The sequence below is a fragment of the Sabethes cyaneus genome, chromosome 3 (genome assembly GCF_943734655.1).
Source record: "Sabethes cyaneus chromosome 3, idSabCyanKW18_F2, whole genome shotgun sequence".
NCBI classification, from domain to species: domain Eukaryota; kingdom Metazoa; phylum Arthropoda; class Insecta; order Diptera; family Culicidae; genus Sabethes; species Sabethes cyaneus.
The window spans coordinates 244,377,525-244,405,287 of record NC_071355.1 but is presented as its reverse complement, the minus strand read 5'-3'; the positions used below and the strand labels follow the sequence as shown (position 1 = coordinate 244,405,287).

Genomic DNA, 27,763 nt, shown 5'->3' with positions numbered 1-27,763 from the left:
GGACTGGAAAGCGATCAACGAGAGGATGTGCGTGTTGAGGATAAAACGCCAACTTTGCAGCTTCCCGAGACTTGGTGTTCAGAAGCACTTTCTTTTCCCACAAAGATATCCACAAAGCCACCTGGAGATCACCTGACCAACGAACATCGAACCAAATCGACCGTATTCTCATCGAGGGCCGGTTTTTCTAGAACATCACCAACGTACGCTCACTGCGGGGTGCGAATATCGACTCGGAACATTACCTATAAGCAGTACATGTGCGCTTAAAACTACCGACGCTTTATATGTCGTAACAAAACCGCCCTTCTCGGTTAAACATTCGGTAGTTAAGCAACCTGCCAGTTGCCGAAAACTACGCGCGCATACCTTCCTCTGTGGAGCTAGATGCTTTGACGTTCGAAAACGGATGGAGTATGATACGCAATACGCTCGGCCGTCAACGAGGCCGTTACCGCCGTGCTAGGAGTGGAAACCTCGAGTGCACGAAATGATTAGTTTGACGGGGAATGCCAACAAGCGATAGAATTGTAGCAAAAAAAAAAGAGCTTGGGAAAACTATCTAATCATATCCACGAGAGAGAATTTGGCCAAGAATCGACGAGCGCGGAACGAGTTGACCATGATCCTGAGGAGGAAAAACGCCAGAAGGAGGACAGAGATCATGAGGAGCTGGAACAACTATTCTGGGTTAATGACGCGCGCACGTTTTACGAAGAGATGAACCAAACTCGTAAGGGCTACACACCTAAACCTGACATGCGTAGCGCGAGGCGTTCGATATGTGGAAGCAGTATTTCGATGAGCACCTCAACGGTGATATAGCAATAGGAGACGCAACGGAAGTTAACCAAACGACAACAGCGTGCCGGCTCCCGATTTCAAAGAGATCCGGTGAGAAATTCGTCAGTTGAAGAATCGGATTATCGGTCTGATTAGCGCTTTGTACATCGTCAGCTTTGTGCGGCGTATGCTCCTCGATCGAAGCGTATTGCGGAGGGAAAAGTAGGCTTGATGCGAGAGTGCCAGAAGCTATGCAGTTTTTAAAAATCCTGTAAAACATTCTTCTCACCAGCAAACTAATTAGCAGAAATCATATTGTACGCAAACTTATGAAAACCATCCCAAACAACAATGTGAGTTTGATTGTACTCTTATGGTGGTTTTCATGACCAATTTTGGTCTTGAATGCCATCATAGGAGTGTAATAAAACTCAAATTATTACTTGGGCATTAATTACTTGTTAATTGTGTTACATGAATGCTTAGTTAAACAAATTAATTAATTAATTCGAAAGATTCTGTAACATAAACATTAAATATATTTCTTAAACAAATGGTTTTCTGCATACTAACTTGGCTTCCCTCCAGAGGCGAGTGAACCTCTTAAGTTTAAAACTTCTCTAATAAAAAAATGACTTGCCCCCTTCCCCCCCAAACGAAAATCTTGGCTACGTCACTGGACAGAGATCGTGAGGAGCTGGAACAATTATTCCGGGCTAATGACACACGCAAATTTTACGAGAAGGTGAACCAACCCCGTAAGGGCTACACACCAAAACCTGACATGTGTAGGGACGAGCGAGGGGATCTAATCACAAACGAGCGCGAGGTGGTCGACGGGTGGAAGCAGTATTTCGATGAGCACTTCAACGGTATAGCAGAAGGAGACGCAACGGAGGTTAACCAAAAAGTGCCTACAAACGACAACAGCAGCGTGCAGGCTCCGGCGAGAAATCCGTCAGCTGAAGAATAATAGAGACGCCGGAAAGGACCGGCTTCCGGCAGAACAGTACAAAAATGGCCAAGAACCGCTAACAACGGCACTTCATTGGTTAATGCCTAGGATTTGGGAGAACGAGAAACTACCGGAGGAGTGGACGAAAGCTGTAATCTGTCCCATCTACAAAAAGAGCGACTGATTCTTCTTCTTCTTCAGCAGCATAGAGCCGGGGTGGCTCGTGCTGTTTCAAGCACTCGTCTCCATTCAACTCGGTCTTGGGCCACTCGTCGCCAATTTCCTAGTCGTCTCAGAAGTCGCAGATCGCTTTCGACCTGGTCGAGCCATCGTGCACGTTGGGCCCCCCTGTTCCTGGTGCCGGTGGGGTTGTTGAAGAGGACCGTTTTCGTCGCACTGTCGTCCGGCATCCTTACGACGTGTCCGGCCCACCGTAGCCTGCTAACTGAGCGACTGATTAGATGGTTGTAATTACCGCGTTGTTGACCAACATCGCCTTCCAGATTTTATTGCATCGTCTATCCCCAATAGCAAGAGAATTCGTAGGGCAATATCAGACTGGCTTTATGGGGGCCCGTGCTCCTTTCGAATCGAGCAGAGAGTTGCGGTAAGGGGATGGACGGTCCTGTATGTTATTCAATATCGCTATTGAAGGTGTGATCCGGCGAGCGGGCATCGAAACGAGAGGAACGATCTTCAGCAAGAGTAGCCAACTCTTAGCCTTCGCAGACGACCTCGACATCATTACTAGAAACAGTGGGACGGCGGAGGCAATCTACGTCAGAATAAAAACGGAGGCTAGGAGGATAGGGTTACCCATAGAGGCCCCAGAGAAAGCAACATTTGCCTCCCACTGACAGTGACTATTGATGGCAATGAACTGAAAATGGTTGATGAGTTCGTACATTCCGGTTCTCTGGTCCCCGTCGACAACTAAACGAGTAAGAAGATTCAAGGACGCATTCAAGCAAGAAATCGGACCTACTTTTCCATCCGTAAGACGCATCGTTCAAGGTGCATACGCCGCCGCACAAAGCTGATGGTGTACCAAAAGCTAATCAGATCGGTAGTACTCTACGGACTTGACTTGAAGGACTTACGGACTTGCAACTTTTGCTTACCGAAAACATACGTGCACCTGCCGTATTTGAACGAAAGATGTTGCGGACCATTTTTGGGGGAGTACATACAAACGGAAAACGGTGAGTGGCATAGTGATATGGACCATAGATGCCCAAAATGCTAGATGGCTTGACATGGTTGAACGGGATTTGCCTGTGACAAAGCGCTCAACGAATTTGCCCAGGACTGAGTATAGTGGAGCAAGTTATGGATTCAGTACAAGCCATCCCGGCTCTATGCTGCTTCCTTCTGGATGGAAGGTATGAACACTATTTTGACTTCTCGTCAAGTATCCGGGACATATGCCAAAGTAATTTTAGTACGAAAAACGTCGATGAGTTTGAACATTACGATTTCATCCGTCCGTTTTTTTAAAAGAATGCCGTTCGCACCTGGAAACTTCATTGGTTCAAAAGAGCAAAATTCCCAGTTGATTGAAGCCTCCGTAAACAGTCGGTGTGCAAGCAAAATTGAGTCAGATTATTCATTCATGCAGATTATTGAGTCTGCTTACCAGTACCAAAGGGCTTCTATTGCCGCAGGTAAAAGACCACTGAAACACGATCCGTACTCTGGAGAAATCTGAGATTTGCAACTGTTGGTTGATTCAGCAGTATCCCTTTGGTTCAAATCCTCCACGGGATTGTAAGGAACTTGCTGTTCGAGACACAAATGCTGCTGAACCATCGCGAACGTGCAAGAAGTGGAATTTCTTTGGGTTGCTTCATCTGTGATTTCACTACCCTTGACGCAAAATTCCCTGGTCGGCAATTGACCGTGTTTTTGTCAACCTGTCGCACACGAGCCTAGCTCTTCATCAGGTTTAGCAGGAAACTCTGCTCGATGATTTGCACTTCCTGTCATTTTGCGACGGTTTACTCGCCATGCTTGTATGGAAAAGCCGTCGCTCTGAGTTCGGAACAGATGGAGGAACCTCTATGTCATGGTATCCACGCTGAATTATTTCAAGAACAAAGGCCGGGCCGATGGCAAGCCCTTCATAGGATACGTCCGAGGCAGCCAAGTCGGCTCAAAAGTAAAAACGAGCCTCTTTACTTGAGTATCTTTCAGCGGGACATCCTCTGTCCCACCTGTTTTGCGAATTGGAGTACTCTTGACGACGGGACGGCGTAAGATGCCTCCAGAGGCCTTGCTGGATTGGGAAGACAGTTCATGTGGTACTCGTTTTGCCCATTTGGTGAGGTTCGGATCGTTGAAGAAACTGGGGATCCTCACGTTCTTGAGCCGTCGCTCTAGAAATTACTTACGCGTAATTCTTCCGCGAAGTTGTTCACTCTCCTTTATTTGCCCCATTTTATGGTTAAAGTGGATCGAATATTTATGACGAAATTTTCATATTACACCATTTAAATTTTTGTTCGGGGATGGACTGTCACCAAATTATAACTTAGCCTATTTGAAAAAAAGCTGCTGTTTTTGCTAAATATATGTGTATTATAACAAGATTGTAATTTAATAAATATTGGACAACGCGATCCATCTTGAAACTCGTCAGATCTGATTGTGATTGTTAAATAATGGTTAATTTCTAGTGATCCTTGCTGCAATAGTATAACCGATCACAATCACCTCCAGCTAAGCCAATAGTCATTGCTCTCAAGCATCCCAGAATGATCCCAGGTCTGTCGTCCTCTGCCACCATATTGCCTGCCAACCAACTAATACCCAAGCTGAAAAAAAAAATTAATTTTATCACCCCACTGGACTCTTCAAATTCCTTACTTCCAAACCGCCATCCAGTAGCCCCGGTTGAATTTCAGCTGCTTCGAAAATTTATTGCTTCCACAGATGACCTTCTGCACGCAGCCTCCTTCATCCGTTTGGGCAAACACCACAGCATCCATCGAGTCCAGTACCCTCCGGGTGATTGCGTTGAGCTCACGCAGCCTTGCACTTTCCACGCTGGAAATCGCTGATCGGGCCGCCCGGTGACGGATCTCCATCTCCCCGTCGGCGCCATCACCCGTATTGACCGGTATCATCATCATGTTGGCATCATTTTTCGCCATCACAATGCACATGATAACCTGCAGCACGAACATGCCGAACGAGAGGAATGCCAACGTAGTCAGTGCAATGTTGAATAGATCCATTAGGCCAAGTTTTTTGCCGACGGCTTTGTCCTGCTCGTATTCGATCGGCGGATGCGGATGGTAGGAGTAATCCCCTCGGGCGGCATCGTAGCTGGTTTCACCTTGAAGTAGTTCACGCGGGTGGGTGAAATGTTTGCCGAACGCTGGACGTTGGTTCGGGTGGTGATGTCGATTCCGGGGGTACGGATCGTAGCTTGAAGGGTAAGCTGAACCTGAACTGGCAGGGTTGGGCATTTGAGGAAGATCCGGTTGATGGACGGCGTATCCGGTGATGACTCCCTCGTCGAAATAGTCATCATCGGATGCTCGCGGGCTTGAAATGTCCAAACGATGATTTGAATTATTGAATGCTGGTGACACACCGGATGCGAGGTAGTTTCGATAGATGTCTTCCAATGTACTAGATCTAACGAGAGATAGGGAAGAATACTAATGTGGCTATTTTTTAGTTTAAGTTTTGTCCTACTTAGCCAGCCATTTTTTATAACCCGATGACCCTTGGTCATGTAGCAACAGATCATTCGGTGAGACTCCGCTGTTGTCGGTTACCAGAAGACTAGTCCCAACTCGTCTGGTGAATTCTCTCGATTCCGGAAATACATCTGATATGATTTGGTTAGTCATAAAACCGGTCACTAGGTAGTTGTTCATCATTTTTCTATAATAAACAATTCCATAAAATAAATATTATCATCATTTTGCACGGTAAATTTCACTTACCTGTGAAATTTCATAGTTGAAAATGCCGTCCCGAAAGTTCCGTCATCCTTCGTTAAGTTGGCTAGTGACTTTTCTCTCTGTGAATTTGTTTTTCTTTCCTCTGTTGGTGATTTAACCAAATCTTCCGACCCTTCCAGCATCAGAAAAGTAGCAGGCATTAGTTGCTCATCGAGAATGTCATTCATGTTGATCGAAAAAACACTTGATTCTGTATCGCCGGCAATGCACCGGGTCAAAGTTCCCACTAACACAAATAACAGAAGATCCATTTTTCATCACATTCTACGAGTATGGAACAAGCCCGACCATTTTCCTCCGCAGCCCGTCGTGAAATGAGGATCATACTTTTGCAAAAAGTTACAGTTTGATGATCATGACTGCAAAAGTGCAGTCTGCATATCTTTCGCTACTTTTTCCAACTGGCTGCACTTGTCTCTGCTGGCTTCCCAGCCAGCGCGATATCATCTAATGGATGTGTAACCGTTAATCACAACCTTAAATACAGTTAAATTTTCTCCAACTAAAAATCCAAAAACATTTTTTTTTTCAGAAATCGAACACCTGGCAAATAAAACTATAGTAAAATGTCCCTTCCGGTCTACACCCGACTAGAGGATGGCCAAAAATCCCACAGATCATATCTTTCCACGCTAATCCTACTGTCGATTACGGTAGCGTTTGTGCTGTTTTGTGCCATCGGGTTCCTCACCACCACCAGACCTGGGAAATATCTGCTTCAGCCTCCGTACTATCAACCCCAGCCAGAGTACGTGTGGCTCAATCAGTCGAAGCTGATGCAACAACTGAAGTAAGTTGGCGAAACAAGTTAATCTGAACACAAACTAGACTCGCAACAGATTTGTTCTGAACTGTCATTCCACAGAGGCCAGCTTCCGGATCGAACAGCGTGGCAAGTATTGGGTGCTGGAGAATATTCTTACCCCTAGCGAGATGCAAATTGGCATACGGCAACCGCGCCGACCGGTGCAGTGTTACGAAACCATAACCTACACCACGCATGGCGACTACCGGTTTCTGGACAACATTGTACCGCTGCTGGAACGCTGGGACGGACCGCTCAGCTTGGCTCTGTACGCTCCGGGGCACGAAATTGAGCGCGCCATCGACGGTCTGCGATGGCTGATGTTCTGCCACCGGCAGTCCTATCTGGTGGAAGAGTGGCTCTCGGTTCATTTGTACTTCGACTCGGACCGGATGCCACCGATGCCGGTAAGTTATTTTTTATCTTTATATTTTATTTAAAACACGCCTGTTGTGATACTCTGAGCATCTCTTGGAGATTTTACGAGATTTTGACACACGAGTCCTTTATTACGCATGGGATGGGCTCCAAGTTTCCTATGAAAACGCGGTAAAGCGACCACTAGCGAGGCCAGACATAACCAAAAAGTGGCGCAACCGACCTTTCAAAAGAATGCTTTGGCCTGGAAAATTGAAATCCATTACTAGTTGTCACAAAAATACCAGCCGATTAGGTTAAAACTCCAGACTTTCGGAATTGGGCTTGTGATTAGACTTAGACTTATTTTTATTAGATTTTCGGATTAGATTAGATTCGGACTTTATATCATACTTTAAGTTTGGTTTAAAATTGAAATTAAATTGGACTTGAAATTGAACTTGACATTGAGTATGAAACTAGACTTGAATTCGAACATGGATACAAAATTAGCCACAAAGTTTTACTTGAAATTAGAATTTACACATTTCGTCTTACTCTAAATTTCTCACACGATTTGCCTCTTTCCAGTTCTATTTTTTCTCTATTCAGTCCCGATTTTGCACCGTTCTTTCCCTATTTTCTTCTTTTCTGTACCGTTTTCTTGGATTTTGCTCTCACTTTTCTCCTTTTTCCCTCTTTTAATAACGCTTTTTTGTTTCTTGTTTCTTTTCTTATTTTCAGTCTTGTTTTTCCTCTTGATTTTCACTCAATCTTTTGTAATTTTCTTTCCCGTATTCAGTCCTTTCACTTCTTTTTTTCCTTGTATTGTTTTCGTCCTTTTCTAATCTCTTTTCTCCCGTTTCGTTTTTTGTCATCGTCTGTTATGTTTCCTCTCTTTTAGAAGCCCTTGTTTTTTTCAATTTTCTGCCACGTTTATTCTGTTTTTGGCTCTTTGCTCTCGGTTTTCCTATTTTATTCCCCGTTTTTCGTCTTGTACTCTACAGTTTTATATATTACTTTGGTCCATTTCGTTCGTACTTTTCGTCCGTTTTGTCTCATCTTTCTTCTGTAACCTCTTCCTCGTTACCCGTATTCCTCGTTTTCCGACATCCATCAGTTATATTTTCTCTAGCTATTCTTTTCCCTTTTGGTTTCTATTGTTTCTTGTTCCATTTTGCCTTTCTTGTCTCGTTTTTTCTGGAAGTTTTTCCACCATTTCTGTCCCGTCTTCCTTCCATTGATCTTGTTTTTCCTTTTTACTGCCGGTTGTTTTGTCTTTCTTTTCTTTCCCTGACTCGTTTATCACTATTTTCCCTTATTTCTCTGATCTTGATTTTTCTGTTTTTCTCCTTTCTGGTACATTTTTCGTCTTTTTAGACCCATTTCTTCCCTGTTTACAGTGACGTTTTTTGTTTTCTGTCCCGTTTATTCTTTTTCTATTTTTTCTCGACTGTTCAGTTTATCCTTTTATTATGTCCTACTTTTCTTGCTTTCTTTCTGTCACGTATTATTTTTCGTTTTATCCCGTTTATCTTCCGTTATTTTTTTTTCTTTTCGTTTCCCCCTTTCTCAGTTCACATTTCTCAATTTTTTTTTGCTCTCGTATTTTCTTCTCTTCTTTTCCTCCCTCTCCATTATGTTTGTTTTTCTTTTTTGGTCCATTTTTGACTTTTGACTGATGAAAACATCATTTTCTGTCTCGTTTTCCTTGTTTTCTACATCGCCTTATCGGATCTTTTGTCTTATTTTTCACCTTTTTCCCGTTCCTCTTTTTTTGTCACGATTTCCCCCGTGGTATTTTCCATAAGTCATAAGTCATAAAGTCAAAAGTCAAACGTCAAAAGTCAAAAGTCAAAAGTCAAAAGTCAAAAATCAAAAGTCAAAAGTCAATAGGCAATAGGCAATAGGCAATAGGCAATAGGCAATAGGCAATAGGCAATAGGCAATAGGCAATAGGCAATAGGCAATAGGCAATAGGCAATAGGCAATAGGCAATAGGCAATAGGCAATAGGCAATAGGCAATAGGCAATAGGCAATAGGCAATAGGCAATAGGCAATAGGCAATAGGCAATAGGCAATAGGCAATAGGCAATAGGCAATAGGCAATAGGCAATAGGCAATAGGCAATAGGCAATAGGCAATAGGCAATAGGCAATAGGCAATAGGCAATAGGCAATAGGCAATAGGCAATAGGCAATAGGCAATAGGCAATAGGCAATAGGCAATAGGCAATAGGCAATATTGGGTTATTTATAGACACAAATTGTGCCTCTTCCTCGATCTATTGTAATCGAACCACCGAATTGAAAATTTATTTATTAACTTTTTTTATTGCGGCTTTCAACTAGTGGTTGGTTCGCCCCAACCCGAATTGAGAAGTTTTAATCTAACTCGTTTTACTCACGGGACGACAAAACTGCAGGGGCACTTGCGACTTACACCAGGCACTGCACGTGATGTTGTTCGTCCGTTACCGTTGTAAAAGAAGTACCGTTTCAAAAAATGTTAATTGTTTCAGATTTTCGAACTGATTTGGACTGGATTCTGGACCAGATTTTGACCAAAATTTTCATCAGATCTCTTGACCAGATTTTGGATCATGTTCGGAATAAATTTTGGACTTTGTCCCGATTTTGGACCACAGTTTTGATCAGATTTTGAGTCAAATTTGGGTCCGTAACTGGATCTGAATATAAAACAGATTTTGTTTTAGATTTCAAATTTTGTTCCAAATTTGGACTAGATTTTGGCCAAATCTTGAGCCAGTTTTCGATCAGTTTGTCATTTTTGATCAGGTTTGGATCAGATTCTGGATCTGGACCAGATTTTGGACCACATTTTTATCCGATTTCTGAGTTTAGATTTTTTAACTGGATCAGAATATAAACCCAATTTTGGGTAACATTTTTGATCAGATGTTGAACCAGACGCTGGACCTGGACAAGATTGCGCATATTTTTGATCAATTTTTGTTCTAGAATTTGTAACAAACTTTGAAACATATTTTAACTAGGTTTTGGACTGCATTTTTGATTAGCAAGTTTTCAACCTGAACTAAATGTTGGACCTCTATTATATTCTACACCAGATTTTGGACCGCATTTTTATCAAATTTGGACCATGTTTTGGATCAAATTTCGGACCACATTTTTGATTAAATTTTGGATCAGATGCGAGACCAAATTTTGAGCCTGGACCAGATTCTAAATAGATTGCATTTTTTATTAGATTTGGGTTCAGATTTTGGATCAAATTTTGGACCATATTCTCAAAGTGGGCCAGATTACAAGCTAGATTTTAGATCACATTTTTGATCAGAATTTGGGCCACATTTTTAATCAGATTTTAAACCAGATTGGTATTTGGTACAGATTTGGTACAAATTTTGAACCAGCCTCTGGACCTCGACCATATTTTGGACCTGTACTATATCGTGGACCACATTTTTTTACAAATTTTGTTACAGATTCTGGAAAAATCCAAATCTGGACTAGTTTGTACCATCGCCACGATGTCTCAGCACCCGCTTCTAGTGGAGATGTTTTGCGGACAAATTTAGGCTTCTTTCAGCTATGGAATAGAGGGAACTAAGAGATTTGGGCTCATTATAAATTCTGCCAAAATGAACTACAGTGTGGTTGGCAGAGAGCGTGTCTGCTCGTAAGGTGTTTGTGCTCTGTTGGGAACGCTTTTGTAATCGATTTAAAATAATCGTATGATTTTGACGTAGGGTTACGTCTTTGATTTCTATAGTGGGGTGCACTTCAGAAAAACGAAAAGGGAACATGTAACGAAAAGTGGTTATGGTTTGCTCGCTTATAACTCAGTCATCCCTCAATAGAATCTAGAGATATTGATATCAATCGATTGGAAATGTTTCTAAGAATTCATAACAATACAGTTGATTACACGTTTCCCTAGCAAACTTTTAAATAATTAAGAAATTGTAGGCATTGTCTAACTAAAAATCCGCGTTACTGGTTGGAATAAGTAGTACCGGTTTGCCGTAGCGATAATGATGTTTCTATACCACAAGCAGTACAGTTGTACACAACCGTACTTGAATTTACACTCATTCCAGTTTTTATACTTGCATTTAACGGTTCTCGTTAAATTTTCCTTTATTTTTATTTGATATCTGTGCTTGGGAAGTACGCCAGAAAGGGTGATAATTTTCTTAGGACTTACATTACAATATAGGGGCATTAGGGGCATAATGAGCACCCTAACTTGTTGGCTGATTTAAGCTCCCAAAATGACTGAATTTTTAATGTGTCGTCATTGCAAAACATATATTCACTATCGATAATCAAAGGCATACTGTTAACAAATTGAAAAATAATTGACATGATGACGAAAATTGCAATTTAAATTCATGCTTCCAAAACTAGAAATCGGTTAGTATGTGGGGCACAATGAGCACCCCCTGGGGCATAATGAGCACCCTTATAAACACATGCTTGAAGGGTGTATGTAAGTACAACAACTACACACACATACGCACACACACTCACACACATGCATAATCACATGCATGCACACATCCATGCATATATACATATACACATACACACCCATACATACACAAACATAAAACGTGTAAAAACGTCGAAAAAACTATTGACCGCAAGCCGCTTAAAGCCAATTGAGCCGCGGAGGTTACCTCTGGAGCACACAAGGAATGTTTCGGATGACGCTTAAGCTAGCTGTGTTTTAGTGTTGAAGACATATGCTTTTCCGTTTCCCTCTGCCAGGTGGTATACGAGGGTTCTGATTTCGCGGGTAGTAATATCGTAGCATCGAATCTCCATATACAAAATATGGGCCACCAGCTCTTATTCTGCAGCGGGAACGAAAACAGTTTTGAAGGAATCAATTTGGTCCACCTCCTGCCCCGAGATTGCCCTTTCGTATGGCCCCACATACCGAGCTAACGTCTGTCGCAGAATGCCTTGGTACTTGGCGACTTGTTTTGTGGATATTCCGTCTCGCCTTATAGTGGTCAAGGCCGCTTGCAAGGCCTTTTTGACCAATTATGTCTTCCGGATTCCCTTGGCATATTCATACTATCACTGTAAACAAGCATTGAAGCGATAAACAAAGAAACTGACAGGTTAGTTAATGCGACATAGTGCTCGTTTCACTCCATCTAAGGGTGCCCATTTCGCCCCCAGTCAAGTAGTTAAAGTAAAAATGGGTTTTTAAACTAATTATAGTATGAAAATCAAAACTTCAATGAAGGTGAAATTTGAGATACAATGTATACATCATGTTGCAGTGTGCCCTTGATAAATTAAGATATTTATATGATCGTAAAAGCTTATTTGGTAGTGCACCAAAATTATAATTTTTTCAGCGTCTGAGAACCTATTTAAGTTTTTTAATATAACTCCGTGTTTTAAAAGTAGAGATCACTCATTTTTTGATAAATTGATACTATAGTACCTACAGCAGTGTTTCGCATGCCATATGATGTTACAAAATGCGTACTTTCGTAGAAAAGAGGGGTGCCCATTTCGCCCCGTGTGCTCATTATGCCCCTAATCCCCCTACGACTGCCATTTTTGAAACTATCTCTGAACATTTGAACGACAAATAAATCTGACCTGAATTTTCGGACTCAGAACTATCAGTACTTACGATCTAATATTTATGTTCTGACCATTCCAGATCCAGTACTACCGGGATCGGGTTTACCAACCGATCGACGATTGTCCACGCCCTTATTTCGAAGATCCCGTGGATCCTACCCAGCCTTCCCTTCGCCAAGCCGGGTACAATGACTCATCCGATCACATCTACCCGGTGAATGTGGGTAGGAATATTGCCCGCGAAGCGGCAACGACACACTTTGTGCTGGCAAGCGACATCGAACTCTATCCCAATCCGGATTTCATCGAGATGTTCCTCCAGATGATCGCCCAGTCGGCTTATTGGCACACACTGGCCGAGCCCAGTGTCTATGTACTGCCGATTTTCGAAGTGCCGGAAACTGCCACCGTTCCCGAGAAGAAGTTTGAATTACTCCAAATGTTGAACGAGGGCGAAGCGATAAAGTTCCACGAGAAGATTTGCGAACGATGTCATACCGTGCCCGGCTACGAGAGCTGGTTGAAGGTGATCAAGCAGGATGATACGATGGGTATCGTTGCCAGTGCGTCCAGAACGGGGCCGTTTGCCCTGTGGGAACCGATATTCGTTGGAACGAAACGGGAACCGCTGTACGACGAGCGGCTCAGTTGGGAGGGAAAGTTCGATAAAATGAGTCAGGTTCGTCGTTTGGTCTCGTGTTGAAGATTTTTGATTTTTATTTTATAATTTTTCCTTTCTTTTTCTACAGGGCTACATCATGTGCGTACAAGACTACAAATTCTACGTGCTGGATAATGGCTTTCTGGTGCACAAACCTGGCATAAAAAGTGTTAGCGAGGCCGCCAGGCCAGAGTTGGAACAGAAACAAAGGAAGTTTGTTGAAGAAGTTATTTTTGAAGAGCTTAAAATTCTGTACGGTGAAAGTGACCAGTGTGAGTTATGATTAAAAAAAAAATACAAAGTGACTGACTGGTTTTGTGTAGGTTAAGAAACAACCTACATATTCTAGAGCTATTCGGCTAAATTATTATTGTACACTATAGTTTTGAGTATTGAGTGGGTGGTAACTGCTGCTGCTGGCAGTTCCTGCTTAAATTGCACAACCGGTAACATTTTCGATACCATCACAGGCATTGATCAGCTCGTTGAAGGCATAGTCTGGACCACAGAGATTAACCCGCGGTCTATCATCCACGCAGATAAAGTACTTCTGACAGTTGTCCGGAGCACGATAGAAACGGATGGGAGCAATCAGTCCGTCCGCTTGCGGTGGACAGGAGAATCCCAGGTAGGCATCTGCATCGCAGTCAGCGACTAAATCGGGCCAGTCACACTGGTAGGTAGCGCTGTTGAAGGCCAGCCCGTAGGGGCAATCCAGCACGAAGCCCATACCGTTGGCACAGTTCATAAACTGGCCACAATGGGAACTGTCTCCGACTTTGTAGTATCCGAACTGATGCGGACACTGTTCGGTCGGAATCGCAGGCTGAGTGCGTGGACGTCCGGTGCAGTCCACATCGATCGGATATTGGCATGGGTAGGCAAATGGTCCGGCTTTGTCGTTGAACAGCAGACCATCGGGGCACAGTTTGCGCTCCGGAATGCCTTCCTGGAAGGATAGATGAAGTTAATTAGATATGGTACAATTAATTGTTGTAAATGTGTTGGAACTTACAATGCATTCTATGTAGGCATCACATTCGTCCGAAACAGGAAAGCGACCGTTTTTATCCGGACATGATTGACTATGTACTGTTGAATAGAACAGAAAAATGTTAATATTAGAAGGGTATGGCAGATGCGAGGCTATATCGAATCTTTGTTCCTGCGGAACGCTTTGCCGATATAAGAGGTTGGAAAAACCTGTTCGTTTACGTTCTTTAAATTGGTGAGGAGGACATTCAGTCTAGACAAAAAGAAAAGAAGGAATGACTGACGTTTTCTGATCACTTTATCTTTTTTCAGTTATCGGCGTACGAAGGCGGACGTGCGTCGAGTAAACGAAGAAAACAAGACGGCGTGCAGCAAAAATAAAGGTAATAACAAAAAGAAAAAAAATTGGACCCGGAAAAAATATTCTCCTAATGTATGTACTCTAAATTTTTGATCTCGGATAATCCATTCTTGAGTTATGATGATCACAACAAATCATATTTTTTGGAAGGTTCTCTCCAAATTTGCTCTGTTAGCGAGGCTTAAACCGCAATTTAGCATTCTTCAATAACTAAATAACAATGTCCGAATGAATTAAATATGCTTACTTTTACAATTGCTCAAGAAAATTCTCAAAAATGGTCTTATTACCATTTAACGGGTGACAACTAGAATTTAATAATTTTTTCAATGCCCCTTTGCACAACAACAAACGGAATTAGAGAGTAATGAGAGTGTGCATGTATTAGCTCTCAGTTTTTCCTCTTTCTACCAGTATTTTTTGTTTTATTTATGCTTGCCAAGTTTTGCTGAAAATGGCATCAAAACAAGAAGCATTTCCCGAGCGCGTTTTACACTTCTACGAATTGCTCAAAGATCTCGGCAAAAAGTATACGGTACAGCATTTTAAAAGCGAAAATGTTGCGGTTTTGACTAGGTATCTACCATATCCTAAAATCCCCAACAACTACTCGCAAGCAAGGTAGTGGAAGACCAGCCAAAGATGTGGACGCAGAAGGACTTCGTTCTCTTTCTCGTGCCTTCAACAACAAGGATTCCGTGAATCGACGGGATGCCACAAAAAAGATCAACTGTTCCTACCAGTACATCTGCAAAACATTGAAAATAGTCGGAATAAAATGCCGAAAGAAGACAAGAGCCCCGGAATATGCTGAGGAATAGATTTCGACGCTGTAATTATTTTGGCAATCTCGTAAGGGCTACACACCGGAACCGGACACGTGTAAAGACGTGGGAATCTAATCACAAAAGAGCGCGAGCTGGTCGGCAGATGGAAGCAGTTCTTCGATGATCACCACAATGGCGAAGTTGCACACGGAGGCGAAACGGAAGTTAATCTAGGAATGCCCATGGAAGATAGTAATGTCCCAGCACCTAATCGGCAAGAAGTCAAACGAGAAATTAGGTTACTGAAGAACAACAAAGTCGTTGGTAAGGATCGCCTACCAGCGGAGCTTTATAAACATGGCCGAGAAATGCTAGCAATGGATCTAGACTGGGTAATTTCCAAAGTAATGATGATGATGGAGCCCACCATGAAGATTTGGGAGAAGGCGTGATCTGTTCCATCTACAAAAAGGGTGATCGTCTCGGCTGCTGCGACTACCGTGGCGTAATGCTGGTAAACGCCGCCTAAAAGGTACTCTCCCAGATTCTGTTACGCCGGCTGTCACCGATACCAGAAGGTATCATAGAGAATTATCAGGCTGGCTTCATGGGGGCTCGCGTGAGCACAGACCTAATTTTCACTATCCGACAGATCTTGCAGATCTTGTTCAAATGTCGGGAGTACAACATGCCTACGCATCACATTTTTATTGACTTCAAAGCAGCATACGATACAGTCGATTGAGACATTGGATCGAGTGATGTGTTTCGTGCGCATCTCGGTGACACTCTCGAGTTCCTTTGAGACGCGGCGAGGGTTGAGACAAGTTTAGGGCTTATCCTGCAGCGCTGTTCAACATCGCTCTTGAAGGGTGATCCGACGAGCGGGTATCGAAACGAGAGGGATGATTTTTACCAAGGGTAGTCAACTTCTAGGCTTTGCAGAAGATTTTGATATCTTAACCAGGAACTTTGCGACGGTGGAGGCAATGGACGTCAGACTGATAGCGGAGTCTAGGTGGATTGGAATAAAAGTAAATGCGTCGAAGACCAAATATATTATCATTAGAGGAAAAGGTTACCGTCGACGACGACGAACTAGAAGTGGTAGACGAATTCGTGTCATCAGTAAGCAGTAGGAAGCTGACAATGTACAAAACCCTTAGCAGACCGGTAGTTCTTTGTGGACTTGAAGCTGTGACGCTGCTCACGGAGGACAACCCTCCCTTGCCGTGTTTGTGCGGAACGTGCTGCGGACGGTATTTGGCGGAGCGCAAACTGAAAACGGACAGTGACAGAGGCGTATGAATCACGAGTTACTCGCACCGCTAGTAGAGATTCCCATCGTACACCTGGCGAAAGTTGGTAGGCTACGGTGGGCCGGACACGTCGGAAGGATGCCGGACGGCAGTGCGATGGAAACATTACTCTTTAATAATTCCACCGGCATCGGCACGAGAAACAGAGGGGTACAATACGTAAGTTGGATCGACTAGGTTGAAAGTGATTTGCAAATTCTGAGACGACTGGAAAATTGGCGACGAGTAGCCCAAGATTGAGTTGAATGGAGACAACTGCTTGAAACAGCACGAGCCACCCCGGTTCCATCCTGCTGACGACGACGACGATTTCTGCTGTTTATGTGCAGTGCAGTTTGGTGCAGTGTACTCGGTCGGTACGGTACGTGGAAGCCAGCAAAGCTAGTTAGATGCCGAGTGAAAATTTTGGTAGATGAGCCGAAGGACTAGATGCACTGTGCAAGTTTCTGGATTACGAGGCAGCGTACAATACAGTTAATCTAAGCAAGCTGTGACAGCTAATGCAAGAACGCAAACGCCTTGGTGACGTTCGATGGATTGAAATAAACGTGCTTAAAGTTTTTATCATCATTATTCTTGAAGACAGAGTGCGAAGAAGCGGTGTCAAATCTCAAAATCTTCTTCGTTTAGAGGATGATGTCGATCTAAGAAATGGTTGGTAAACGGCTGGGTAATGCGTACCATCGGCGCCTTGCACTGGGTCTGGGTACAAAGTATAGTGATCTATAACCTCTTAATATTTTTTGAAATGGTAGTTCTTTTACAATTGACGAAGGGACGGTAGAAGAAGGAAATGAAATTTTTAAAGTGAAGGAGAAAGAGCGGAAAGATGGGTGGGTAGAGTTGGCTATAATCTGAGATTATAACCGGATTCGAACCCCCAACACCCGCTAGGGCATGTGGAACGCTGGTACAAATGTATCTTTGAACCATAGAGGCACTGGACTATGCATATTTCTGTTCCCACGCATATCCTGCTCATTGATTTCAAAGCCGCATAAGCTAGTGTAAACCGGCAAAAGCTATGAAAAATTCTGGACGAAAACGGTTATCCGTGTAAGCTTACAACACTTATCATGGCTACCAAGAATGGGATCCAAAGCTGTGTGAGAATATCGAGTGGATTGTCGGGCCCATTTGAATTTCGCAGGGGACTTCGAGAAAGAGATTGTCATTTAAGCCCACACCTTTTTTGGGTACCCGCGGAACTGGAGAGCAGCTGCCATGGACCAATTTAGATGGAGGAATTATGTTACGCGGCCTACGAAGTACGGATTCTACAGACTACGCGCCCGATGAAGTTCCGTAACGTAACGTAACCAAAATTACTTTCTGCGGAAAACTAAGCAGAGCCGCGAAGAGCATTCTCGTGGTAGGTCCAGATGCTGTCTGAACTTAACACAGTCGAGTTTGCTGGCTGCTTGTTAGCGAATTTAAAAGTTGATTGTAAACTCGCCCAGAGTTATCACATATGGCGGGATTAGAACGGCAGTATATTGACGGACAATCGTGAGGTGACCGAAGTGTAGAAGCAGCACTTCGACGTACACTTGAATGACCCTCAGGCAGAGAACCAAGGCAAATGAGAAAGCAATTTCGACGGTGCGACAAACTTGGCCGATCGTGCCAGCCCCAACGAAGTTGAGAAGGCCATCAAGCAGCTAAAGAGCAAACAATCAGCTGAAAAAGATAGTATGGGAGCGGAGTTGTCCGCTTGTCTGCACCAGATGAATTTAGAATTTGGTATACTAAACTGCTACCAGAGGAGTTGAAGATTGGCGTTATTTTACCGATCTACAAAAAAAGACTGTGAGAGCTAGCGTGCGATTACCGTTCTTAACGCCGCCTACAAAGTGCTCTCCCAAATCATATTCTACCTACTATCACCAAATACGAACAGATTTGTGGGAATTTATCAAGTCGGCGTTGTTGAACGACAATCAATAACGGTTTAAATATTAACTGCGGCTGCAGTAGATCCTTCAAAAAGGTCGTCAATACAGAGTTCTCACGCATCATTTTTCATTGACTTCCAAGCGGCATATGATATTGTTGACCGAAAATAGCTACGCGAATTCATGAATAGGAACGGTTTTGCCGGGAAGCCTATCGGACTGATTTAATCCACGATGGTTGGTCACAGCGTTCTCTGCGGGTTTCGGGCGGATTGTCGATTTAATTCGAATTTTATAGAGCGCTTCGTCAAGGTGATGGTCTCTCATACCGGTTGTTCAACAGAGCACTACAAGCTGTTACGAACCGAGCGAATAGTACTAGATAGGATAGATAGGAATATTAGAGAGCTCAGGTACAAATTTATTATTTCAAATTAAACTTAAAGCACAGACAAACAGACATAACTCTTGGAAGAAAAATTATCGTACCTCACATTTAGCCTGAACACCAGCACCATCTGTGATAGACATTCCCAAATATCAAATAGCAACAAGAGTATCCCTCGAAGTAGCAAGTATTTTTTATGGGGAATTCCCCTTCTTTCGTCAATAAGCGCCACTTTGACCAAAACGGAGACATTCCCAACTAAGGCCAAATTTAAAATGACGGTTTAATCGGTATGAAGAATGGAAAACGAGTGTTATGTCTATTTGTCTGTGCTTAAAGTTTCAAACGAAAATTGATGAAATTCTAATATGGACAAATAGGCAACCACGTATCTGAATGCAAGTGGCACCGCTAATTGCACAAAAAGGACGTTTGCGTTTGCATATCGGTTCTCTGTGGTTATGGTTCGAAGGACTACCGTCTTTTATTCTTTTAAAGAACAATTATTAAATAATGAAGCTTTAGAATGTAGTTCAGCACATTTATAAAAAGTTAACTTTGACTAAACCAAAGAAAATTTAAGGTAAATTTCCGTGACGAACGCAGATTTCGCAGCCGAAACCAATTGGGTTGAATGGTCATACTTTTCCAGTACTTTTGGTGACGATTTTAATGTATGGAAAATGTGACCCCATATGCAATTCCCCGTGGAAAGGTCACGCAGTTCTCAGATAACCAACCAATGCCGTCAAAATTACAAGAATCGAAAACGTGCCATGTCGTGCATTGGTAAGACTACGTCGTTGAAAAGAATGCCTGGCTTATGTCACTAGAGTTTACTGTGTCTAATATTTAAGTTACGTTAGCAAATGCAAGTAAAACTCGCTTGTGTGCGAGATGAATCACTGAAAGTTAAATCAAAACCACATTCAAGCTTCCATGTGGCTCTTGTTTTCATCTAAATACAATTCCCCAACCATCTAACCTAACCTTGTCAAAGTTATAATTACTAAACACGAAACAATATACTTCCTCATTCCACTCATGCACGAAAATTTATTCGACGACGGTCACAAATAACGTCCCATAGGTCAAATTCGTCACCGAAAATCTAGTTTATCCGAGAAATGCTAATATTCTTTTCATCGGTCGGAGACAAACTCAGAGCTTCAAGGTAAACCACTCGAAGATCACGCCTCATCTTCGTTCGCACACACGCTGTACGCTGTTGTTCAAATTCGATGCAGCGCAGCATCCCGTAACCGACAGATGAGCAAGCCAGGTTGATGTTGGTTGGCGTGATCAATAGCAGGCACATTTACTCAGTCAGTTAGTCAGTCAGTTACTTGGCCTTGGCACTTAATCGCAAATTGATGTTTTTTTTTCACCACATAAAATGATTGTGCACTGGGATTATGCAAATGTTATCGACAGTCGAACAATTGAATTTTACCGTATATACTGAACACGGTCAGTACAGCAACGATCAGGAATGGAACAAATTTGGCCAGCCCCATCCTATAGCTTTTGGTTGGTCACAGATTGATTAATGTTACTAAAACTTAAACTTCGAACCTTCCTCACCGAAATCTGAATTAAAACTGAACATTTTGTCGATAGATAAACTGAACCTGTTACGACCGCTTCAGGTGCAGGGGTGGTAGGTTGCGAGAGAATCATCCATCCGAGAGAAGTGGTGGGTGTCATTTTGTTGCATTTCACACACCTTGCGTCTCCATCGAACTGCTTCCGAACAGTTCCGATTACCTACCTCTCACATTGTCAAAGGTTTAGTTACGAACCTACTTTAGATGCGCGGCATTTGAGGGTGCTAAACTCACATTAAACTCATCCCCCCGGGGGCGGTGATAACGATCGGGTAGAAAATTCTCGCACGCGTTGCGCCGGTAATAAATTTTCTAGCCTAACAGAAGTTACCGCGTGATCTATGGGATGCCCTCCGTCTGAATGGCAACGCATACCACAACTTCGTTGTGGAAAAATTACAACGTGTCAGTTGAGAAGTTTGACATTAATCCTTATATTAAAAACATGGCAGCCGCCACTAATTAAAACAAGGTTCAAGAATCAAATTTCGTTACCGTTTTGTGATATTCACCTGATCGGCAGGCGCCATTCTCCGGTAACGTCTCCGACGTTCTCGGGATCGGCTGTTCCAACACAGAATGCGCGTCGTGATAGAGAGAGAAAAAAAGTGTTTGAAATGCATCACCAATTGCTAACTGCAAATAATAAGATGCAGTAGCAGACGGCTAACGTCGTCGTCTTGTAGAGCCGACAAAGATTGAGCTGAGCGCATGCAAGTTGATCGTATTTTAATATATTTTTTTTCGCTCATCATGCCATTCATAACTTAACCACTGAAACGCGTCGTCGTCGTCGGTTCCAGCTGAGAAATCAAAAGATGAGCGCAAGCAATGCAAATGCCTTGACATTTGATCGGCGTGTGGACTTTGTTAGGGGTTGCCATGGGAGACTTACTGCTTTTTTCTTATTTTTTTTTGAAATATTAGGCTTTTTATGTGCCGACCGGTTATTTAGTGTGCTGCTAGTGGTGCTAGTGTGATCAATCTGTCGAAGAAACTAAAGGTTAAACGGGTTGAAAGTTCCGGTTAAGTGAGAATCAGAAACGTAAAATCAACCGCTAGTCAGAATATGTCGATAGGTATTGGTATGCAGCTTTTCTACAGAAAAATATATGCTGTGATTTTGTTTAAGCTCATGGTACATTTTTTGTTTTGAAAATAATTAGACACCGATGTAATGTGTAAATGAGTATTGTTCCTCATTACCCAAGCTGGTGGTTCGATCAGCGGATATCCGCGGAGCTTGGGTGAAGAGGAACGGTACACGTACCTTATAAGTGTTGCTTCAATGGCCCTCCCTTCCCTAATTATTTCACTCTTTCACTTCACGTCTTGCCCCACTCTGTTTGGATACTATATAAATAAGTTACTTTCTTCTATCGTACTCTCCGTCGATTGTACAGTGTCCCGTTATAAAAAATTACCGATTTTTTTCTATATAATGAAGGTTCCTTTCGCCACTAGGTGGATTAAATCGGAGCACTTGCAAGAATTAATGATTCAAATAATTACATGTAAGCCCACTGTTGCTTCCCAGGCAAGTTTAGACACTTGCCTTTGTGAATCAGCATTGCGATGGACCCAACTGAGACGACAAAGCTGAGATGGTGTAAATAACAATACTGAAATAGAGCGATTAGAATTGTATTACTGTTATATATTTACTATCATCCCCATAGAGAATATTAGATTCCTGGAGATGCTGAACAAAATTTGTAATATATAAATCACCCCGATTATGAAAAATGGAACAACCAGCAGAGAGGTAAATAAGAACGAAAAGTCAATTTACAAATTGAAAGTCGTATGTCTAATTCTGCGCAAATAAATTTTATTCCATAGTAGCTTAGAGATTGTCCGTACTTGGCTAACAAAAAAAACTAAAAAAATAGCTTCTCTTTATATTGAATTTACCAGGGATTGCAATTGTAATGCCAGGTAGCCAAAAACAAAAGAGACCGCTGAAATTAAGCACCACAAATCCTACGGGAGAAACGAGAACGAGCATCTCTTGGTAGTCGTCCGTGTTGGAAAAACGGCGGCAGACGATTGCTTGAAGAACTTTGACGTAGGACTACGTCTTACGGCAAGGTTTAGTACGGTCCAAAAAAAAGTATGGAGGTCTGTACCTAGAGTGAAGAGAGTATAGATTACAGAGGCGACAAAGCACTTAGGGCTTCAAATGGTGAGTTGACAACCTGGAAGGAGTGTCAAGCACAACTCTGGTCCTCACAAGATCGCGCCTCACGCCTCCAAGAGTCATATGATACCAAATGCGGCGTAGCCTGGGCAATGTTGTCAATCTGACAATAGCTAAGTGAGGAGGTGCGACTCGAATACTGGGGCGGTAACCATAGCATGGTGGTAGAGGAAATGCTTCGTCAAACATGAGCGTCTGTTCACCAAGGGGGTGCGGCTCAAACATCGTCTGTTCTCCATGGTAGGGACGGCTGATTATTATACTCGTCTTCGTGCCAGCATGGACAGTGCTGTGCACGATGGTCTTCCGGCGAGACAGGGGGTTAGGGACAGGCCCAACAAGCCGCCCCGGAAAACAAAAAGTTACCAACAACGAAGAAGAAAATAGGGATCGGAACAATCGGCGTCGACCTACGCGACGAAATAAGGACTACGATTGGAAACTCGGGACTTGGAATTGCAAATCCCTCGGCTTCCCGGGTTGCGATAGAATAATCTATGATGAATTACATCCTCGAAACTTCGAAGTCGTAGCACTGCAGGAACTTTGCTGGACAGGACAGAAGGTATGGAAAAGCGGGCATCGAGCGGCAACTTTCTACCAGAGTTGTGGCACCACCAACGAGCTGGGAACCGGCTTTATAGTACTAGGGAGATATGCGCCAGCGTGTGAGTGGTTGGCAACCGATCAACGCAAGGATGTGCCAGTTAAGGATTAATGGCCGTTTCTTCAATTACAGTATCATAAATGTGCACTGCCCTCACGAAAGGAGACCCGATGACGACGAGGAGGCGTTCTATGCGCAGCTGGAGCAGGTGTATGATGGCTGTCCGCGACGGGACGTGAAAATCGTCATCGGTGACATGAACGCGCAGGTTTGACGAGAAGCTATATACAGACTGGTAATCGGGCCAGCAGCCTGCATGCCGCAACGAACGACAACGGCCAACGATACGTAAATTTTGCAGCTTCCCGCGGTATGGTAGTCCGAAGTACCTTCTTTCCCCGCAAAGATATCCACAAGGCCACCTGGAGATCATTAGACCAACGAATAGAAAACCAAATTGACCATATTCTAATCGACGGTAAATTCTTCTCTGACGTTATAAACGTTCGCATCTACCGCAATGCGAATATAGATTCGGACCATTTCCTAGTTGCAGTTTGCATGCGCTCAAAACTCTCGACGGTGCATAACCAGGGTTGCCACATGCACAGATTACTCTGTGTTTAACAGATATTTGAAAGATATCGCCTGTACAGAATCTGTATGCACAGAATACAGATTTTCGCCAATTACACAGATTAAACAGATTTTTGAGCTTCTACATGAGAGTGTAAGTGACGGAAATAGGCAGCAAAATTACTCTCCGTCTCTTTCACTCTCATTGTTATGCATTGGACAGATTTTTGCACAGATATTTTCCTCGCTGCACAGATGGCCAGATTTTTCCAACAAAAAACACAGAATTTTATGCGGCATCCCTGTGCATAACACGCGTCGAAGTCGTACGCTGCGACACAACATCGCGCAGCTACAAGACACCGGAGTTGCCCAAGAATACGCGCGGCAGCTGGAAGCAGCGCTACCAACGGAAGAGCAACTTGGTGCAGATGGTTGGAACTCTTGAAGATGGTTGGAAAGGCATTAAGACCGCCATCGGTAGTACTGCTCTAGCGGCACTAGATACAATGAATGCGAGCAATTAGTGTCGTCGATTATCACCATTTGCAAAGGAGTTCGTGGGGAAACATCAAGCGGGATTCATGGGTGCTCGTGCAACCACAGATCAGATTTTCGCGCTTCGGTAAGGTGTTGCAGAAATGTCGCGAATACAACGTGCCCACGCATCATTTATTCATCGGCTTCAAATCGGCGTATGACACGATCAGCTATGGCAGATTATGCACTACTACGGATTTCCGGATAAACTAACGCGATTGGTCAAGGGGACGATGGATCGAGTAATGTGTGTTGTTCGAGTATCAGGGGCAGTCTCGAGTCCCTTTGGATCTCGAAGAGGGTTACGGCAAGGTGATGGACTTTCATGTTTGCTGTTCAACATCGCTTTGGAGGGTGTGATAAGAAGAACGGGTATAGACACGAGTGACACGATATTCACGAAGTCTGTCCAGCTTCTTGGTTTCGCTGACGACTTTGACATCATTACACGTACCTTTGAGAGGATGGCGGAAACGTACATCGGACTGAAAGCTGAAGCCAAACGTATTGGACTTGTCATTAATGTATCAAAAACAAAATACATGAAAGGAAGAGGTTCTAGAAACGTGAAAGCTGACCTCCCTCCTCGGATTCATTTAGACGGTGATGGAATCGAGGTGGTAGAAGAGTTCGTGTATCTGGGCTCACTGGTTACCGCAGACAACGACACCAGCAGAGAAATACAAAGACGCATTATGGCAGGAAATCGTGCCTACTTTGGACTCCGTAGGACGCTGCGATCGAACAAAATTCGCCACCGCACGAAGTTAACAATCTACAAGACGCTGATTAAACCGGTAGTCGGCCATGGCCGGTTACGGCCATGAGACAGGGACTATGCTCGTGGTGGACCAACGTACCCTTAGTGTTTTCGAACGGAAGGTGTTGCGCACCATCTACGGCGGAGTGCAGATGGAAGACGGAACGTGGAGGAGGCGAACGAACCATGAATTGCATCAGCTGCTTAGGGAACCACCCATCGCTCAAACCGCAAAGATCGGTCGCCTGCGATGGGCTACGCATGCCGTGAGGATGTCGGACGACAGCCCGGTTAAAAAAATTCTCAATAACGATCCGACTGGAACGAGACGGCGGGGTGCGCAGCGAGCAAGATGGATCGATCTAGTGGAAGGCGACCTGCGGACTCTACGCAGACTACGTGGCTGGCGAATGGCGGCCATGGACCGAGTGGAATGGAGACGACTTCTTCGTACAGCAGAGGGAACTACGGGCTAGAGCTGATTAAGTAAGTAAGTAGACATGAGATGGTCTCTAATCGCTATCTTGTGAAGGTCTGATGTTATTTGATATGCGTGATATGTCATGTTACATATTGTACTGATGCTGAAATGTTTCTCTAATGGAACCGGTTCCAGATCCCCAGTGTCATCCCAGCGCCACATGGCGCGTACATGGCTTGTAACTGCAGCAAAGTAACCGATATGACTACAGTCGATGATTTGTTAAAAAAAATCAGCATGTTTTCAGCAAATTTAAAATATTTAGCAACATAATCTAAAAAACTATGTCGCGGTCCCCCAAAGAACACAGGAATAACTCCGAAACCATGTGACATATGGCTATGATTTGTAGATATTATGAAAATAGAAAAGATTTTCGGGAACATTCCCACATTTGGTGAAAAAATTTTGAAAGCTAAAAAAGTTTCGCCCATTTTAGTAAATTTTGTGATGCTAAAACTGATGTAGACCTTAGAAAGGTTTATATGCACATTGAATGTTGTTTGTCAAATTCGTCATCACTGAACCATTTCTTATAAAGTTTGTGGCCTTTCAAAAGAGGTCTGATGTCAACTGAACCACTTCAATTAAACCATGTGAACTCCGATTAGTTCGTGCATCTCAACATTAGCATCATTTTATAGGCTTATATAAAAATTTGTCGTGAATATTAGACTAAGTGGGAAATAATCGAACGTAATTTCAAACACGATGAACGAACTTAAATGTATCTTTTATTCGCCTCGATTCTGCATTCCGATCGAGCTCGTTCCGATCAAAAACGTCCCGATCGACGTGTGTTATAACATACGATGCATTCCGATCGAAGCGCAATTTCTGATCGAAACTGACTCCGATCGGTATGTAGAATAGAGGCGATTGTTTTTTTATAAATAACCAAACTTAAATTGAAGTATATATTCAATAATAAGATTTTCTGTCAAAAGTTTATTATATTAACCATTATCTGTTTTATGCCTCATATCGACGTAATCTGTTGGATGGAATAAATACTTATGAAGATTCAACAATTCTAAGTGCTGGTATGTTCCATTTTCCAATTTTATTGTTTTTCAAGTTTTTATTATTTTCTACAAATTAGGATAAAAGACAAAAACTAGTTGTTCAACATCTATATTATGTATATCTTATATTTAAAAATGGATTTCTGTCTGTCGGGATGTTCCTTATAGAATCAAAAACTACTGAACCAATCGGCGTGAAAATTTGCATGTAGAGGTTTTTGGGGCCAGGAAAGGTTTTAGTGATGGTTAGAGACCCCTCACCCCACTAATGAAATACAAATTTCCTCATAACTCGAGAGCAAATGGAACCAAATTTGGCATGTGGGAGATTTTGGAGTCTTGAATTTATTTTATGATAGTTAAAGACCTCTCCTTCCTGTGGTAGGGGGATATGGACTCTTATATAAATAAAACAGAAATTTTTACGAAACTCAAAAACTAATCGAACTCGAGAAATTTGAGACTCTTCCATAAAACATTAGGCAATAACAAGACCACAAAAACTATCTATAGTAACTCTAGATCATTCAGGACGAGATGGCCGCGAGTGTCGCTGGCGACCCGCCGTCGGAAGCGCCGCCCACTGGGGGGAGGCAACTTCCCGCAGAAATCACTATTGTCTAGGTTTATTTGTTTTCCTAGGTCTACCTGGGTTTCCTGGAACGAGCGACAGCGAGTAAGGAGAGGATCGCGAAATGGTACTTTCCACAAAAAAGTTTTCCGTGAAAAGGTACATTCCGCTTAAGGTTTTTCACAAAATGATATTCGGCGAAATGTTGTACAATCATGGCGAATATTACTATCCGCTTTCTGGCTATGCAATGAGGGGACAGGGGAGTTGTTTTCTACTTTACTATGAGGAAAAATTGCAAATTTGTATATTAAACTAGCATTAACATAAGCAGCAGATCAGCCTATCTGGCATTTTATACTGCACGATGTTGTATATTAGCTTTTTGACTGCATAGGTGTTGTAAATTGGCATCCAAAATGGTATTCAAATTCTTCGTGTCGGTAATTAGCAGCAAATGAAGCACTATAAGAAGGTTATCAGTAAAGTAGCTGTATATTTCGCCAAAATAGTATTTAAGTAGCATTTAAGGCGATTGCAAAA

The 27,763-nt window shown here is 42.9% G+C and overlaps 2 protein-coding genes across 2 annotated transcripts; one reads left to right on the top strand and one right to left on the bottom strand.

The window, feature by feature from the left end:
- Nucleotides 1-6,278: 6,278 nt before the first annotated feature.
- LOC128741003 (beta-1,4-glucuronyltransferase 1-like) lies at nucleotides 6,279-13,413 on the top strand. The gene is made up of 4 exons (XM_053836578.1): nucleotides 6,279-6,502; nucleotides 6,552-6,924; nucleotides 12,549-13,148; nucleotides 13,219-13,413. The coding sequence occupies exons 1-4, from the start codon at nucleotides 6,279-6,281 to the stop codon at nucleotides 13,411-13,413; spliced, it is 1,392 nt and encodes a 463-aa protein (XP_053692553.1).
- On the bottom strand, nucleotides 13,273-20,375 carry LOC128743082 (protein obstructor-E-like). Its single transcript, XM_053839601.1, has 3 exons — nucleotides 20,307-20,375; nucleotides 14,146-14,222; nucleotides 13,273-14,079 (listed from the first exon to the last, which is right to left on the bottom strand). Exons 1-3 carry the CDS (start codon nucleotides 20,368-20,370, stop codon nucleotides 13,561-13,563), a joined length of 660 nt encoding a protein of 219 aa, XP_053695576.1. The 5' UTR covers nucleotides 20,371-20,375; the 3' UTR covers nucleotides 13,273-13,560.
- Nucleotides 20,376-27,763: the final 7,388 nt, after the last annotated feature.

Bases quoted from the DNA above. Each gene is read 5' to 3' on its own strand.
- LOC128743082 (XM_053839601.1), bottom strand. From the start codon at position 20,370: ATGGGGCTGGCCAAATTTGTTCCATTCCTGATCGTTGCTGTACTGACC. The intron at 14,223-20,306 runs GTAAAATTCAAT...TCTATTCAACAG, and splicing joins GACCGTGTTCAGTATATACG to TACATAGTCAATCATGTCCG. The intron at 14,080-14,145 runs GTAAGTTCCAAC...CTATCCTTCCAG, and splicing joins ATGCCTACATAGAATGCATT to GAAGGCATTCCGGAGCGCAA.
- LOC128741003 (XM_053836578.1), top strand. From the start codon at position 6,279: ATGTCCCTTCCGGTCTACACCCGACTAGAGGATGGCCAAAAATCCCAC. The intron at 6,503-6,551 runs GTAAGTTGGCGA...GACTCGCAACAG, and splicing joins AAGCTGATGCAACAACTGAA to ATTTGTTCTGAACTGTCATT. The intron at 6,925-12,548 runs GTAAGTTATTTT...TGACCATTCCAG, and splicing joins ACCGGATGCCACCGATGCCG to ATCCAGTACTACCGGGATCG.